The sequence below is a fragment of the Myxocyprinus asiaticus genome, chromosome 30 (genome assembly GCF_019703515.2).
Source record: "Myxocyprinus asiaticus isolate MX2 ecotype Aquarium Trade chromosome 30, UBuf_Myxa_2, whole genome shotgun sequence".
Classification (NCBI taxonomy): Eukaryota; Metazoa; Chordata; class Actinopteri; order Cypriniformes; family Catostomidae; genus Myxocyprinus; species Myxocyprinus asiaticus.
The window spans coordinates 18,286,976-18,305,454 of record NC_059373.1 but is presented as its reverse complement, the minus strand read 5'-3'; the positions used below and the strand labels follow the sequence as shown (position 1 = coordinate 18,305,454).

The 18,479-nt window shown below is 39.0% G+C and overlaps 2 protein-coding genes across 3 annotated transcripts; one reads left to right on the top strand and one right to left on the bottom strand.

Annotated features, from left to right (window-relative positions):
- Window positions 1–638: 638 nt before the first annotated feature.
- LOC127421309 (serine/threonine-protein kinase DCLK3-like) lies at window positions 639–10,136 on the bottom strand. 2 transcript variants are annotated; one of them, XM_051664293.1, is made up of 5 exons: window positions 9,682–10,136; window positions 7,260–8,809; window positions 3,041–3,173; window positions 2,680–2,847; window positions 639–2,586 (listed from the first exon to the last, which is right to left on the bottom strand). In XM_051664293.1, exons 1-5 carry the CDS (start codon window positions 9,740–9,742, stop codon window positions 2,138–2,140), a joined length of 2,361 nt encoding a protein of 786 aa, XP_051520253.1. In that variant the 5' UTR covers window positions 9,743–10,136; the 3' UTR covers window positions 639–2,137. The 2 variants fall into 2 exon arrangements, with proteins under 2 accessions (XP_051520253.1, XP_051520252.1); XM_051664292.1 differs by having other exon boundaries at window positions 639–2,847.
- Window positions 10,137–15,428: 5,292 nt separating this feature from the next.
- LOC127421352 (fatty acid-binding protein, heart) lies at window positions 15,429–18,425 on the top strand. The gene is made up of 4 exons (XM_051664372.1): window positions 15,429–15,595; window positions 16,819–16,991; window positions 17,198–17,299; window positions 18,215–18,425. Exons 1-4 carry the CDS (start codon window positions 15,523–15,525, stop codon window positions 18,266–18,268), a joined length of 402 nt encoding a protein of 133 aa, XP_051520332.1. The 5' UTR covers window positions 15,429–15,522; the 3' UTR covers window positions 18,269–18,425.
- The last annotated feature ends 54 nt before the right edge of the window (window positions 18,426–18,479 follow it).

The following is an 18,479-nucleotide window of genomic DNA, read 5'->3' as shown; positions in this document are numbered from 1 at the left end:
AAAAAAAAAAACATAACAATGAAAATGATGTTGATAAGTATCTGTGTATATGTGTGATATAACATAAAATATATTTTATCCAGAAAAGGCAGATATATTGGTAAGACAACTACAGTAAAAGTGACAATAATATAAATTACTTCACTAAGATGGCAGCTAAAAATGATCTGCTATAAATCAAATCCCTCTTAATTTGGCAAACAGCCTGCTTTAAACATCTTATAGGGTAAACTGAGTATGGTTGTAATGAAGTACGGTTGTAACTGAATATATTCAGTGCAAGTTTGAACTGTCATTATCAGTGTGTACATTCACATGAGCATCTTCTCTCGGCATGGAAAATTATTGGGGGGAATTTGTTTTATTTTCTTACTGCCCATTCATGGTGTATAAATCCTTTTTTTTCCAAGGAAACTTTCCTTGTTGTAATAATTGATTTGTCTACTTAAAATTAACATTTTTGGGGACATTGAGGATGTAAGGTCACTTAGAAAATCAGGCAAACATGTAAAGTGATCACTGTTACAGCTGTACCCGTGCCATAAGAAACATGTAGCAAATACTCCTAGAGTTTTGGATGGATGGATGGATGGATAGATAGATAGTCCAAAAATATTATTATAAATGAGTACTTTGGTTTGTTTGCATGTGTGTGCGCATGTCACAGGATGACTCGGATCAGGGTAAGGAAAACCAAGAGAGTATTTCCAGCTGCTGTGATAGAAATTAGACATTTGCAAGCATTAGAAACATTTGAAAACAATCAAACAGTAAAAAATGTGTCAGTATATTTCACTTAAGCAAGGCCTAATGCCTTAGCACATTAAAAATGAGTGTCCTGGGGTAGTGCTACAACTGTTCCCGGCATGAGGAAAGTTGTAGCAAATGCACCCCTTGTCTTCACATACTGATTGTGGAAAATGGGAACAATAATGTGTATATGTAAGTTTTTGACATTTATTTTGTTAACAGACAGATAAAGTGAAAAAAATCCGTTTATTCTGGTCAGTATTTGTGCAGTATAGCAAAAAGTGTTACAACTGTACTCAGTCTACCCTACATCTTAGGTTTTAATTGCAGAGCAAAGACATAAATGGGTCAACAGATGAAAATAATCATAAAACCTGCATATTTTACTCACATTTATCAGAATTTACAGAAACGTGTACCCAAACAACTAATCAGATGTAATTGTGTTGTCCTAAAGTGTAAAACATTTACACAGAACTGAAGTCTGAAAGAGGCCTCCAAATTGGAAAACAGCTTTAACAAAAACAGGTGACAAATGAAAAAGACAAACTAATTTAAAGACGTGCAGTGTAATTACAGTACACAAAATATGAAACACAGGAAGACAAATGATACAGAATACTGTTATCATATTAATATCTAGTCTACCCATTTAACAAATCTGACTGGCTAACTTTCTGCACGTTGGCACTCAAGTTTCAGAGGCCGAGTCTAACTGATATATTTTGATCCTTCTTAGAACTGAACTGGTTCCTCCTTAAATGTTTTTTGTTTTTGTTTTGTTTTTTGTAGTCTTTAAAAAAGGCAAAGAAAAAAGTGCTGAATAATTGTACGCAAATTAATCACCCTCCTTCATCTGAGTAAGGCCATGTCCACACTAATACGTTTTCATTCAAAAATGCATTAATTTCACTAAGTTTACTCCTCGCATCCACACTAGAACAGTGTTTTTCTCCACCGAAAATTCCATTACCGTATGCTTTGGAAAACGATAACGTGAGGAAACTGAAAATGGAGTTTTCAACTGAAAATGGCTTAGTGTGAATGTGGCCTAAAACTGCTATTTTATTTCTCTTGATAGTAATTACTTAATTGGAGGCCTGACATGCATTGGATCATTTCATTAGCGATCAGGTCAAAAACAGTGCAGTCTCAGTCTGTATCAGTGCTGTGGTGTTTCTGTGAAGGTTTCAGAGAGCAAGAAGCACTAAGTGTCTTATTTGTAAAGTTCTGAAGTACAATTGTCTTTTCATATTTCACATATGTCTTTATAGTATCTTCTAGTATATCTTGTTTATGCTGGTGTCTTCGATCTTCCTACCCTTCTTGCTAACTCATTACTCAGCAGATCACTTCTCTTGCTCACTCATTATTTAGCAGGTCACTCTTATTTTGTGTCAGTTTCTTCTCGCTGTGCTGGTCTCTCAGGTCTGGGCTGATCTGTGGGATATTGCCTGGTCGTGGTGTTGTCTTCGTTATGGGAAGAATTTTGTTTGTCACTTGTCATTTTATGGCTCTCTTGAGTCTGCTGGTCTCTGTCTTGTGCATTAATATCTGGTTCACATTTATTGTTCATTTTGGTCTCGTTGATTTGTACTGCAGTATATTTCTCTGTCATCATTTCTGGTTTGTGAGTATCCTTGATGCCACTTTCCTCTGGGCTACTTAGGTTCTGCTGATTGTGCCTCTCAGTTTTTGAGTCAGTAGCCTTTGTCACTCCCTTATGGTCCTTTTGCGATGTTACATGAAGAAGCCAGTCATGTTGCAGAGTTTGACTAGCTGTCAAGCGCCTTGTAGGGTCTACCTCCAGCAGAGCCCTGACTAGGGCTTTAGCCCCTGTGACAAACAGATACATACATTTTTCATAATTATAGGTTACAGCACCTACATTACAATAGATTTGAAGAGAATATTTCTTAAATGTCTCACCCTCAGACACATTGTCCCAGTAAGGGGACAGAAAGTGGACCTCTCCCCTCTGGATGAGACGGAACAGTTCCTCTTGATTACGATCTGGACTGCAGAATGGGGGAAACCCACTCAGCAGCACAAACAGGATAACACCCATTGCCCAGACGTCTACTGCAATGCCATAACCTATTCATGCATACACAATTAAATACAGTACACATAGATGAACATTAGCAACATCTGCCATAAATAATACATTTTACAGCTGAATGTACTTTTCATTTGACATTTAGGAGTTGTAGATCAGTTTTTTTTTTTTTTTTTTTTTTTTGTCTAACCAGTCCCAGTTAATCTGAAAGGGTAAAGCAGAGGACCTTACCTGTCTCAGCAAGTATCTCTGGAGCAACATATGTAGGTGTGCCACAAACTGTAAACACTGGCTCTGTTATTACCATGGCTAATCCAAAATCAGCCAACTTCAGATTCATACTGCCATTGCCATGGCGCTGGACCTTCAAAACAGCAATAGAGATAATATCAGATATACATGTATATATCAGACTATAATTTGCCTAACTGTTTTCAAATACATGATCATGATACACATATTTTTCATTATTTTTCAAGGACTGTACAAAAGTAACACACCTAAGGGATTGTGTTTAACATTTTGAGTTAAAGAAAGACTACATTATTCATATGTTAACAGGATCACTTAAATGTACATTTATTCATTTGGCAGACACTTTTATCCAAAGTGACTTACAAAAAGAGAAAAATACAACATAAGCCATTCATCTTAAGGAGACAGGAGTACTAAAAGTGCTGCAGTACAAAGTTTCAATTGCATCAGAAAAATACTATCCAAGACAGAGATTAGAATGCAACAAGAATTTATATGTTTTTTTGTTTTGTTTTTGAGTGTATGGTCAAGTGCTCATGGTCAAGTGCTGATGGAAAAGATGTGCCTTTAGCCATTTTTTGAAGACAGAGAGGGGGTCTGTTTCATGGATGGAATTGGTAAGGTCATTCCACTATCGAGGTACTGTGAAGCTGAAAGTCCGGGAAAGTAATTTGGTGCCTCTTTGTGTTGGTACGATAAGGTGTCGCTCATTTGCAGACCGCAGACTTCTGGTGGGAATGTGGCTCTGCAGGAATGAATGTAGGTAAGCTGGAGCAGATCCAGTGACTGCTCTGTATGCCAGCATCAGAGGGTTGAACTTGATACTGTACGTGCAGCAACCAGCAGCCAGTGTCGAGAGACAAGGAGGGGTGTAACATGTGCTCTCTTGGGTTTGTTGAAGACCAGACGTGCTGCTGCATTCTGGATCATTTGCAGAGGCCTAATTACGCATGCAGGAAGGCCGGCTAAAAGAGCATTACAGCAGTCCAGTCTAGATATAGCAAGTGACTGAACAAGGAGTTGGGTGGCATGTTCAGAGAGAAAGGGTCTTAATTTCCTGATGTTGTAGCGTGCAAATCTACATGATCAGGCTATTTTTGAGATGTGGTCTGTGAAATTGAGTTTGTTGTCTTTGGTTACCCCTAGATTTCTGACCGTTTTGGACTGTTACATTCAGGCCACATCCACTCCAAAGTATGCGGTTGCATTGAGAGCATTTTCAAAACGCTTAGTTTTCAGTGGGACAAAACGCCATTGTAGTGTGTATGAGAGACGTAAACCTAGCAAAATTTATGAATTTTCAAAATAAAACTTCATAGCGTGGCTTTTCCTCAGGGTTACAACAAGTATACTGTAGGTAAACAGTCTTCAAAAGGCCATTTTCTTACGTTAAACGGCTCAAAAGCAAGTCTCAAAAGAATATTAAAAATATCTACAGTGAATGTTATCAGGCATCAAACTACATACAATATTGACAATATACAAGATAGGTAGTAATAATTAGTATAGTAATAATTATTATAACTATACTTTTATATTTAAAAATTAAATATGAGTATTGCTTGTCCTTGCAAAACTCACCACCACAATGTTAAAGCTGAAGTGTGTAATTTCTCAGATACTCCCATTACCAAACAGAATTGCAATAATAAACATTGTTGTCATACAGCTTTCTGAAAACATCCTTCATCTACCATATGTCGAACTAACAGATGGTCCTGTCCCCAACCAAATTCTTTCAAGCAAATCAGTCCACTGTCGGCCATCTTTGGAACACTTGCGGGAAGCTATTTCAAGTCATGACAGTGCAGCTCCTATCTACTTGAATGGTGGGGGGGGGGGATGGACAAATCTCCCAAACAGTTGGTTAAGATTACTATCAAAGTACTTATTTCAAATCAGCAATAAAAATCTGACAATGGTGGTATAATAAATTGTGCCTCAGATTGCGCTAAAAAATAAAATTTTCCTGGCTTGAATAGCTAATGTGCATGCGCATTTTCAAGATGATTGACAGGCGATGTCTGCATCTAAAAGGTGATTGGCTCTTTCACCTGTAAGGCAGGACTTCCTTTCTACATCCCTTGACTGTTGGGCACTAGAGCTTCTTGGTTGTGCATTCCAATTTCTCCCATTCATTTTAATAGAAGTGGCCCGTCTCTGCTAAATGATCTCTGCCCCAACACATGCGATTGGTTGAGCCAATGTTGTTATGTTGGGCTGGACAAGCCACTCAAAACAAACAGGAAGGAATGTTTAAAGTGCTACAGGACTACATTGTTCACACAGTTTTCAGGGAAATCAACCTACAAATGGTTTACTTATAATTGTTTCTGCATATTAAGGTGGGATGAAGAAAGTATTTGAACATCAAAAAGATTACACACATCAGCTTTAAGGGTGTTTTCACACTTGAGCCCTCTTTAAAAGAACCAAACTCAGACCCCTTTAAGTGGACCAAAAAGTGGCCCGAGTGAGAAAGGACCCAGATCTCTTTGTGTTCACACTGTCTGAGACCTTGTAAGTGGGCTCAGATCTCTTTTTGGTCCACTTTACCAGTTACGGGGTCTCAGTCCTTTTTCCATTCACACTCTGTGTCATTTGTGGGACCGAGCCCACTTAAAAAAATATTGTATTTATTATAATTATTAGGGCTATATTTAATGTTAAGACTACAAATAGCTCTATGTATTAACTTATAAGATAGTATAAACATGTTTAATGCTCTCAAAATGAATAAGCAGCATATGAACAGGTGTCTGTATTCAATATTCAACTTCATTTATTGATCTTTGGCATCAATATTATGTAAATGTATATTATTACAAAGAAAAGTAATGTAACAGAATGGAATGCATTGTATTTGTATAAAAAATTACTGGATTTAAAGGCAAAATTCAACATTCAATCATGGTAGATTAGTCTTATTAATGACAAACAATAATATTAATCACAATTTATGTTTAATTAACTGACAGCTTTGGGTTGCTTGCATTCCTACAATATCTTCTTCAAGCTGCTTCCATTAGGGGTTGCCACAGCAGACCATCTGTTATCTGCATATTTGACATGGCACAGTTTAATCACACCTATGGGGCAATTTTAAAGTTCTCCAATTCACTTAACTTGCATGTTTTTGGACTTGTGGGGAATCCAGAGCACCTGGAGGAAACCCATGCAAACACAGGGAGAACATGCAAACTCCACACGGAAAGGCCCGGTTGAGCCAGGACTCAAACCTGGGACCTTCTTGCTGTGAGGTGACAGTGCTAACCACTGAGCCACCATGCTGCCCTACTTCCATTCCTAGAATATAATAGTAGTATATTCCTGTCGTAATTTCTTAACTTTGATGCGGCTTTCTAGGTGTCCGGTTAAACCCTCAAATCTTCATTTGCACAGAACACTAAATAAAGACTTTTGTGTGCAGTTTACAATAGTTTTAATATGAATCTCCCTCTGTCATATCCACAGAAACAAAGCAAGCGGCTCGTCGCATCTCACCCATGCTCTCGTTGTCATTTCCTAAGTACGGGAACCTATCAGGGCCAAACATGTTTGGTATTATGTGAATGGGAAAATCAAGTGAGCACGGAGCACTTTTTGATCACAATACACATTATTAGTGAACCGAACCAAAGGCTGCAAGTGAACCATACTCAGACCGCCTCCCGAGATGGTCTTGGCTCGATTAGATTTTAAGGGATCTGAGATCATTTGGAGTTTTCAAATATGGTCCAAAAATCACGCAAACCACACTCAGACCCCTGAAACGGACCAAGTGTGAAAACACCCTAAGATGTTAAAGTGTGGTTGCTAGGGGATTGCTATGCAGTTGCTGGGGTGTTCTGAGTGGTTTTTAGCATGTTGCTATGCAGTTGCTAGGGTGTTCTGCATTGTTGCCAGGTGGTTGCTTACTGACTTAAGTCAAAAGTACCTACCCCAAGTCTCTTTGGTATCTATGGTATTTATTCGTCAATTTTATTGTCTGCCAGGAGAAGTTTTTTTTTATGATATCCTCCTCCTTCAATGTTAGCCTTTACGATTTTTTTTTTTTTTTTTGAGCCTATTTTAAATGTAGATAAGTTATAGGACACCATTTTTGAATAAGATGCACTATTCTATTGTAATTCAATTTCTAAATATTGATAATAAATAATGCTTAAAATGTAGAATTTTATTTTGACAAACTTACCAATAGGTTTTCAGGTTTGATGTCTCTGTGTGCAATGCACTTGTTGTGGATATATTCCAGAGCCTGGCTGATGTCCCTGATCATGCAAGCAGCACTTGGCTCACTAAACCTACCGCTCTGAGAGATAGCATCAAATAGGTCTCCACCATTAACCAGCTCCATCAGCAGGTAAACATGTGTGTCTGTGTGATGCGAACGAAACAGCTGGATGAGGCGAGGATGTTCCAGACTGCATAGCAGAGCAATCTCATTCTGGATCATGTGACCGCGTCCCTGCAGCTTAGCATTGTCCACTATCTTCATAGCAAAAGACTCAGTCAGGCCACGAACACGGCACTCCCTCACCACCGCAAAGTTCCCATCTCCTACCACACGGCCCATGTTGTAGCAACGCTCAATGTCCTCCAGAGACACTTCAGCACCATCAGGTGGTAGATTACCCCGCAAGTCCTTCTGATCTGCTGCTTCCTGTTTATTAATGTCCTGTAGAGATGGTGTCTCAATTAGTGTCTCTATTTTGTGAGTGTTATACTGGTTTTGATGGACAATTGGGCTAGAGTTTTGATTGGCAACATGCTTGTCTTCTTTCTTCGGTCTATATGGTGAGTTTTCTGAAGGAGTCCTGATGTTCTGAGAAGTAGTACTTTCATTACTGTGCTTATTTGGCCTGTCTGATTGAGAACATATTTTGCTTTTGATTGGAGGTAAAAGTGGGCCACATCCTCGACAGCTCCTGCAGTAAACAGGTTCTCTCTTTCTCTCGTCCTTCTTTGGCTCCTTCTCGTCTTCCTTCTGCAGCTCACCTTTCCTCCTCCACAGCTCTCTTTCTCCTCTTTGCCTCTCTCTCTTAGCCTTTTCTCTATGCCTTTCTTGCACTCTGACAGGCTGCAAGTTGTTGGCTGCCAGTTGGTTTACCAGTTGATCAGCTACAGCAGGTAGAGATAACTCAGCTCCAGGGTCATCATCATGGAAACCACTATCTGCCTTGGTGGCCTTGGGTCTCAGGATACGCTCCCATATCCTCAAGAGATGTTCACAGTAGGCAGGGTTTTCAGGATATAACTCATCCAGTGCTCCATGAACCTCATCAAGTGACGGTCGGCTGTTTCCAAAGGCCAGGAATGCATGATCAAAGCGGAAGAAGTCTGCAAGACTATGGATCTCTCGGCCAGCAGGGCTGAAGAGGCGCCGTATCCGAGCGTTGTTCCAGCAAGGGAAGCCGAGTGCTTCAGAAACATCCGCCAGTAGCTGCTCAAAATTCTGCACAGCACGGCGGTTTAATAGCAGTGAGATTTTACGCACATTGTCCTGTTCGCACGGCCGTACCACGGTCACGATTCGTGGGCGCACTGGGCTTGATTCTGCATGCCTGGCATGGTAGCCACTCGCCTTTGGTACTCCAGTTTCCTCCCAGTGAAACCCCCCCATCACTGAGCTTTCTAAAGGCCCAAAGTCTGTGGGGGGCCTTCGGGTTCTTAATCTGGGTAGGTAAGAGGGCAGAGGTTGCCGGGGGGGAGCATTTGGGCATTTGGGCAGTTTAATCCTTTGATCTGGAACACAGAAGCAAACATATAATCAATACAACACTGTAAGGTGAGAGTCTGGTTTTTATCTGACCATCTGAATCGTCATTATGAAAATTCTATCATCAGAGCTTTTCGTTCAAAGATATGCTTTGGTCATCAAGAGTACAGCACACAAAACTGCTTGATCAGATTTGAAAAAAAAAGAGCTTATACAAGTGAATCAAAGAGGAAGTGAAACAACATAAATAATTAAGAGCAGGTGCGTATTAAAGAGCAATGGCAAGACATGCAGATTCTCAAATTGCATCTCACGCTTCAGGGGTAACGGAAAAGGATCAAATCTGATCATGCCGGATCACTTTACTCTGGCTACAGTTGTCTTTCTTTCTTTCTTGCTTTCTTTCTTTCTTTCCATGCACACTCTCACAGAAGTGTTTCAAAGGATGCATGTTCTTGAACATCAAGATTCTGTTTCACTTTTAAATCAGCACTAAGAAATTATTGCAAGCATTTTCCAAAGGGGAAGTGTGCAGTGTTGTTGATGCAACCAATTAGACTGCTACCAAAGAAAAGCCACTGCAGACCCAACTAATTAAATAAGTAAACAAGAACATAAACAAGTACAGTACATTAAACCCATTTTCCTTTGCATTCAGAGCACAATGCAAAGCCATATAAAATGTATGTGAATTAATACCTTTTGAAATAGTAAACATTTTTATTTATGATTATCTGTACAATTTTTATTTTGTACAATTTAAATTTATATATAAAATAGATGGCAATTATTTGGTTTATTCAACATAAGGAGAAAGTTATTAAAAAGAATGAATCGAAAATAAACTTTTAGGGCATGTGCCGCATTTCGTATTACAATTTTAAAGATTTCAGCTCACCTCGTCCCCATCGAGGTCTTGGTGGCTCTCGCCCTGGTCGCTGGTTCCACAACGGTGTCATTCTGGTATGGTGCCTGTAGTATAATCAGTATTTCTGCAGGTATAAACCCATGAGTCTGATTCGGAGGCCATACTGTCTCAGAACTGCTTGACGGGTTTACAAAAGCGTGAAAAAGTCGGCAGTCATCATGCTATCCACGCGCACGATCTCAAGAATCTTGTCTATTTTCTTTTAAGAATATTGAAACTTTACACTGGTTTTCGGTCAATGTAAAGATTCGCATAGGACAGCGTCTTACTTGGTGAACTTCGAGGTAACACGGGGATATCGTGAAGCCGCTCGCATCTTTTGGAAAGGCTACAAGCGAGTTACCGGATACTCCGCATCCTGCTGCACGCGCGTCTCCCCGGTAACACTCACCTCTTTAAATGCACAGAACTGAAGAACACACACACACACAGAGAGAGGGAGAGAGGGAGAGGGGGGGGGGGGGGGGGGGGGGTGAAAAAGAGTTATTCTAAACCTATATGTCCATTAAATTGCTCTTTATTTTTAAACAGCACGTGTAAATATGATGTTTACCATAACTGATCGAATGAGCATATGAGTGTTAGTGTCAAGGTGTGTACAATTTGTTGCAAGTAATGTATTCAGTTGAATTTAAATGGAAGTCTATCAGCTGTTTAAATCTCTGTTTTGGCTTGTCCTCACTTTCTCTCATGTTTTACTACATTATATTTACATTTCTAATTCACCCTAGCCTATAGAACATTTTTCTTTCTTTCCTTACCTTGGTTTAAGACATAATTCATCTAAACTTCTCAAGATTTCCCCCTTGTTTTATAAGTATCTCAGCACGGCTGTATTGCCATGGTTACTGTTAACACAGCAGTGCTGTATTGTGTCTGTGTTTGCACTCTTGTGGGCTTTATGGCTGTGCTGACCATTAGTGTGTGCGTGTGCGTGAGTGTGTGTGTGTGTGAGTTTGGAATTGGGTAAGGTTGTATCAAATAGTATTAGCCCAAGACAGACCACTCCTATTAAATCGAGTGGGAGAAATTGGAACGCCCAATATGGTGGTAGAAAAGGAAGTCCCGCCTTACTGGTAAAAGAGCCAATCCCCTTTTAGATACAGACATCGCTTGTCAGAACATGCATGCACGTTAGCTAAACCAGCCTGAAAAAATATCTTTCTTTTTTTTTGTGTGTGTGCTTTTTTTTAAAAAAGGATTTTGGTTGTATCCTCTGAAAAAAATGTTCAGAACTTCTTAAACTACTTAAAAGAGTTCTCATCAAAAAATCCTCCACATGCAGCAATGACAGCTTTGCAGATCCTTGGCATTCTAGCTGTCAGTTTGTCCAGATACTCAGGTGACATTTCACCCCACGCTTCCTGTCTTGTCGGGCACTTCTCACGCATCTTACAGTCTAGCTGATCCCACAAAAGCTCAATGGGGTTAAGATCCATAACACTCTTTTCCAATTATCTGTTGTCCAATGTCTGTGTTTCTTTGCCCACTCTAACCTTTTCTTTTTGTTTTTCTGTTTCAAAAGTGGCTTTTTCTTTGCAGTTCGTCCCATAAGGCCTGCACCCCCGAGTGTTCTCTTTACAGTTGTACATGAAACTGGTGTTGAGCGGGTAGAATTCAATGAAGCTGTCAGCTGAGGACATGTGAGGCGTCTATTTCTCAAACTAGAGACTCTGATGTACTTATCCTCTTGTTTAGTTGTACATCTGGGCCTTCCACATCTCTTTCTGTCCTTGTTTGAGCCAGTTGTCCTTTGTCTTTGAAGACTGTAGTGTACACCTTTGTATGAAATCTTTGTAAGCAATTTCAAGCATTGTATAGCCTTCATTCCTCAAAACAATGATTGACTGATGAGTTTCTAGAGAAAGCTGTTTCTTTTTTGCCATTTTTGACCTAATATTGACCTTAAGATATGCCAGTCTATTGCATACTGTGGCAACTCAAAAACAAACACAGAGACAATGTTAAGCTTCATTTAATGAACCAAATGGCTTTCAACTGTGTTTGATATGATGGCAAGTGATCTTCTAGTACCAGATTAGCAATTTAGCTTGATTACTCAAGGATAAGGTGTTGGAGTGATGGCTGCTGGAAATGGGGCATGTTTAGATTTGATCAAAAATTACTTTTCAAATAGTGATGGTGCTGATTTTTTACATCAGTAATGTCCTGACTATACTTTGTGATCAGTTGAATGCCACTTTGGTGAATTAAAGTACCAATTTCCTTACGAAACAGCAAAATCTGTACATTATTCCAAACTTTTGGCCACCTATATATATACATACACTACTGTTCAAAAGTTTTGAAACACTTGACTGAAATGTTTCTCATCATCTTAAAAATCTTTTGATCTGGGTAGCTCAGTGGTAAAATACGCTGGCTACCACCCCTGGAGTTCACTAGTTCGAATCCCAGGGTGTGCTGAGTGACTCCAGCCAGGTCTCCTAAGCAACCAAATTGGCCCTGTTGCTAGGGAGGGTAGAGTCACATGGGGTAACCTCCTTGTGGTCGCTATAATGTGGTTTGTTCTCGGTGGGGCGCATGGTGAATTGAGCGTGGTTGCCGCGGTGGATGGCGTGAAGCCTCCACACGCGCTATGTCTCCGTGGCAACGCGCTCAACAAGCCAAAGGGGAAAAATCCCCCCCCCCCCAAAAAAAATCTTTTGATCTGAAGGCGTATGCTTAAATGTTTGAAATTAGTTTCGTAGACAAAAATATAATTGTGCCACAATATTAATTTATTTCATTACAAAACTAAAATGTTATTTAAAAAATAAAAAAAAATGTAAAATAATTAGCCACTAAGTGCCCAGCATATAGATGGGAACTCCTTCAGTACTGTTTTAAAAGCATCCCAGGGTGATACCTCAAGAAGTTGATTGAGAAAATGTCAAGAGTACATGTCTGCAAAATCTAGGCAAAGGGTGACTACTTTGAAGATGCTAAAATATAACACAGTTTTGATTTATTTTTTTAGTCACAACATATTTCCCATAGTTCCATTTATGTTATTCCATAGTTTTGATGACTTTACTATTATTCTAAAATGTGAAGAAAAAAAATAAAATAAAGAATGAGTAAGTGACCATAAACTTTTGAACGGTAGTGTATATGTATATTATATTTCTCTTACAGCACCTTTAAGAGAAAACTGATGTAAATGTGTGTCATTGAAGAGGGCCCCATCCCTGTACTTTGCCTAGGACCTCCAAATCACATAATCTGCCCCTGAGGATGAAAACTGAATGTGTAAATCAAAAGAGTCTCAGTTATTCCACACGTTATATCTTTAGTCCTTTCGGGAGAATGGAGGTATATTTCACAACATGTAGTTTACAGGGATAACAAGAACTCGAATAGTCCATGGAAAAATCAGGAGAGGTGGAATTGAGTATCTTAACTGTCAAAGAAGTGCAAATTGGCTTTGCTTCTGGTTCTTAATAGAATATTCCAGGTTCAATACAAGTTAAACTCAATCAACAGCATTTGTTGCATAATGTTGATAACCACAAAAAATAATTTTGACTCATCCCATCTTTTCTTTAAAAAAAGCAAAAAACAACTTTACAGTGAGGCACTTATAATGGAAGTGAATGGGGTTTAAAGGCAGAAATGTGAAGCGTATAATTTTATAAAAGAACTTACCTTAATACTTCTGTCAAAAATGAAGTATTTTTGAGCTGCAAAGTTGTTTAAATTGCCTTTTTATGATCGTTTAAGGTTTACGGTGGTACATCAGCATGGCATAGAAGTAATAAATTGGACATAACTATAGTAAAACTAAAGTAATTTTATCACACTAAAATCATCACGCATATTGTTTAGGTCTTGTGGCTATAAATTTGAAACGTTTTTACGTTTAACATTTTAACATTTATGGATTGTCGACTTGCCATTTACATGTTTCCACAGTAAAACGATATATAAAAAACGTTGAAATGTTTCAAATCACATATAGCTATGCTACTGTCCCCTTACAAAATTAGAATGAAAAAGTAAATATGGGAAACATAACATTTTATTCAGTGTACACAGGGCCAAGGCTTTTTGACATAAAATATTTCATCATACAATGTCTTATCACCTTGTCTTTTGATATCCAAACTATTTTTATGTCTGGCTTGTTCTATTTGCAATAGAAACGACAAATTGTTACACAACTATATGCAATCTGTCACACTGCTGGCGCACACTAGTACTAAAGTTACTTGTGCTTTGGCTCTATGTTTATTGGCAGATTAATTTCTGCTAGAATGGGTCTCATCAATGAGGGCTCGTTGCAGTACCATATTTGACCACAGATTTCCATTGGAAAAATGAGGGGTGCTGTGGAGTTCAGGAGGGCAGCAGATTATGTGCCCCATAAGCCATATATCTATATCAAACACAGTGTAATGGAGGTTTCAGCTACATTGCGACTTAAAAATAGAATAAAAACTTATACTATGCCTGCTTTTAAATATATCTGTCAACATTTTGAACACATTTACTGGTTAAAAAATTACATTATTGGCAGTTTTATAGTGTGTGGATCTATATTTTCAAGTGGATTGATATTTAGGTGGGGCTCTGCCCTACCTGCCCATATAGACCAGCCGCGCCTGGACATCCTGCGACTTTTTTAAGCTGAAGAACCTTCTAAAGAAATGAATGGTCTTCTGTGAATTTTGAGATATGATAACCGAGGTAGTTGTGAGTGAAAAGCACAGCGAGTTTAGAATTTGATAAAGTTTTATTCTAGGTGTACGCTGTGAAAAATGGAAGGTTATCCCTACCCACAAGATGAAATTAGATTTGTTTCATTTGTCAGGGTCATAGGTGATTCAGGCTCATAGGTGTTTAATTTCTATTGTTACATTAATTTATCTTATTTTTTCTGGTGTATTTACAGATTGATTTGCTAAGATGTCAATTATTTGGTTTCTTCTAAAAAGCTGTTGTTGATCTAAAGAAGCTGTATGCACCAGCTGTCAAATATTCATGAACTATGTTCAGAATAAACTTTCTTTTTTATATATCTTTTAAAGCCCTATATGGTTATATCCCAGAGATATGGGGCTCTCAATGTGGCTCCATACATAAATAGTTAAATTTGACCTAATTTCAATAGGAAGCATGCAAACACGTGTCATATTCATATGGAATGAAGTTCATTTTTCTTAACCAGCAAAAATGTCTGAAGTACAAATAATGTTGAAACTAGAAATGTGCCTTTATTTATTTAAGAAATGTACATTTACAAAGCTCTAGAAGTCATCATTAAGGTTTCCAACCATAAAAAGTGCTGAAACAAAAATTTTTAGTATTGTTTTTCTGCCCTAAAATTGTCTTTGTCAGAGACTCCCAAATCGTAGCGATCCCAAACTTTGGGGGCTACGGTATATAATCATAAAGAAAGGCAAATGCTTTTAAATAACATGAATGTCTTGTATTACTTTTTACCCTATTCAACAATGTTTCCTCTGTCCTCTTCTGTATTTCCCTTTGTCTTCCTCACTCTCTGTTAAGGTAGCTATTACATCAATGTCTTTTTCCTATCATTTTTCTATTGATTCTCCTACAATCCCCAACCCCCCAACCCCCCCCCCCACACACACACACACACACACACATCTGTCTTTCATCTCTCTTCTTCTCTATTGGCATTGCTCCTCCCTCATCCTCCCCCAAGCTTATAGTGATGACATCACAAACAGCAGTTATAAATCAGCCAGTAAGATTGCAGAAGCTTAGTGGTGCTGTCTTACCCTGTCTCACTCTTTTTTTCATGCTCAGTCTTCGCTCTTGTTGTCTTACTCAACTTTAAACATGGCAGAGGCTTTTGTTGGCACATGGAACTTGAAGGAGAGCAAGAATTTCGATGACTACATGAAAGCCCTCGGTGAGTAGGAGGGGATGAACAGTGTGTATGTGTGCTGTGTGTATGTTTTACAGTTAAACATAGGGTGTGCCTTTGATGCAAGTAAGCACATGTCATTTGGGTGTGTTTCTGATAGTCTCAAGGCATTCTGTGGAGAATGGGAAAGGAAAATTTGTACCGTGCAGGTGCATGTGTGCTTGTGTGTGTGGATGCCTGGTTGTGTTTAAAATGGTTTGTGCAACTGTTTATGTGGTGGCGCAGGGAGGATCTCATTGCTGAGAATCTCAAATGTGCTAACACATGCATGTGCTCTCACACACAGCCAGGCATACCATGACCACGTGCGACCATAGAGCATCGACTGTTCTCCAAGCAATCAAATTCATAAAATACAAAGGATCCGTTATAAGGACCATAGAACTTTCTTTTGAGAATTTCATAAATTACAACATGCTGCCTGCGTTACTTGAACTATAAAATTACCTTGATGTTTTGTTAATCAGTAAGGTTCCTCATGTTTGTTTTGTTCCAGAGCTTATTGCCTTTGCTGATACTTTGTGAATATTAAAGTAGTGCTGAAATGAGTTGTGTTTTAACAGAGGAAGATGGGGAAAGAGAGGGGACAAATGAATCAATGTGCATCTGTGTGAAAGGAAGAAAGGGAGGGAGAGTGTGAGTGAGGCAAACCATTCAGCTTTAAAACGCTACACTTACATTGTGGCTCTTTATTTGGGGTCAAAGTGTAGTCCACCTTGTCTAGATTCACGCAAATAGACCACTCTATTGCAATATTTACTGAACAAATCAATACTAATTGCCACGTTCTTCCAAAACCTTGTGTGTGCTGACTTGACCATTTTGACCATTCCAGAGTTTGGTTATATTTGCAGAGACATGTTCATTTGTAACTAACCCGTAAATATATGCAATGTTTGTTTATTACTTTGCTGCTGCCCTCAGGCTATGCAGATGTTCTTTCCTCATTAGCAATTTCACTAATATGGAAACACCCAAATTGTGGTCCCATTTGAATAGATTTATGATCAAATAATGTGGTCAGAACAATTTGTTCAACTGCTTTAATAATATATGGTTCACACCCACATTGATGTGACTATTTTTACCTCTTTAAGAATATATTTAAGAGCAAAATTTTAGAGCAAATGGAGATTCCTCTTCATGTGCAATGTTGAAATGACTTTGTATGTGTATAAATATATTATTTATTTGTGTGTATGAATCAGGTGTGGGCTTTGCCACACGTCAAGTTGGCAGTATGACCAAACCCACAACCATTATCTCCATGGAGGGTGATGTCATCACACTTAAGACCGTCAGCACTTTCAAAAGCACAGAAATCAACTTCAAACTGGGAGAGGAGTTTGATGAGACCACTGCAGATGACCGTAAATGCAAGGTAATAAAATCTAAATGTGTACAGAGCATGCATTAGTCCCTCTCTCAAGTCCTGTGCTTGGGGATGGCTAAAGGCACATATAATGTTTATGACGGTCACATGAGTGTAGCATTTACATTCAATAGGTTTTCAAGGTGAAATGTATTTATTTTTCATGGAAGAACCTGTTTGTCTTATTGTATCTTTTACCTGTGTCTGCTTGTTAGTCATTGGTGACCCTAGATGGAGGCAAGTTGGTTCATGTTCAGAAATGGGACGGGAAAGAGACCAGCCTGGTCCGAGAAGTCAGTGACAACAACCTCACTCTGGTCAGTGTTGTGTTTTACCCTCCATGGAGATGATGATGATCTTATATATATATCGATCAGCCACAACATTAAAACCACCTGCCTAAAATTGTGTAGGTCCCCCTCGTGCCGCCAAAACAGCGCCAACCCTATTCTGAGATGATTTTCTTCTCACCACAATTGTACAGAGTGGTTATCTGAGTTACCGTAGACTTTCAGTTCGAACCAGTCTGACCATTCTCTGTTGACCTCTCTCATCAACAAGGCATTTCTGTCCACAGAACTGCTGCTCACTGGATGTTTTTTGTTTTTAGCACCATTCTGAGTAAATTCTAGAGACTGTTGTGTGTGTGAAAATCTCAGAAGATCAGCAGTTACAGAAATACTCAAACCAGCCCGTCTGGCACCAGCATGATTGCAACTGCTGATCTCCTGGGATTTTCACACACAACAGTGAAGAAACATCCAGTGAGTGGCAGTTATGTGGACAGAAATGCCTTATTGATGACAAAGGTCAACAGAGAATGGCCAGACTGGTTCGAACTATCTACGTTAACTCAGATAACCGCTCTACAATTGTGGTGAGAATAAAATCTCAGAATAACTGAGATGCAGGTTGGCGCTGTTTTGGTGGCATGAGGGGGACCTACATAATATTAGGCAGGTGGTTTTAATGGTGTGTGTGTTTGTGTGTGTATGAGAGAGAGTTTCTGCTTATTTAGTGATTACTCTTGACATATTAAGGGGCGTTTCTCTATATCAATGTAAATGAGTGTGTGTGTGTGTGTGTGTGTGTGTGTGTGTGTGTGTATATATATATATATATATATATACACACACACACACACACACACACACACACACACACACACACAGAGTACATACACACAAAGAGTACATACACTTAACAGGCCAATTTGTCTCTCTTATTAACAGACATTGACGCTTGGTGATGTTGTCTCCACGCGACACTATGTGAAGGCAGAATAAAGGGAAAACTCAAGTTACAATTCGTCCTCTAGTCCTGGCAACTTTATACCTCCCGATGTCTGTATATGATGTCTTATACTGGATGTGTGTGATCTGCTTTTAGTCAGTGTTGAGGTCTACACCTTTGGTCTACAATAAATGTGACATTCGTTCCAGATCCACCTTGTGCAACTTATTATGTCAACATTTCCGTCAACTGCTCCAACACATT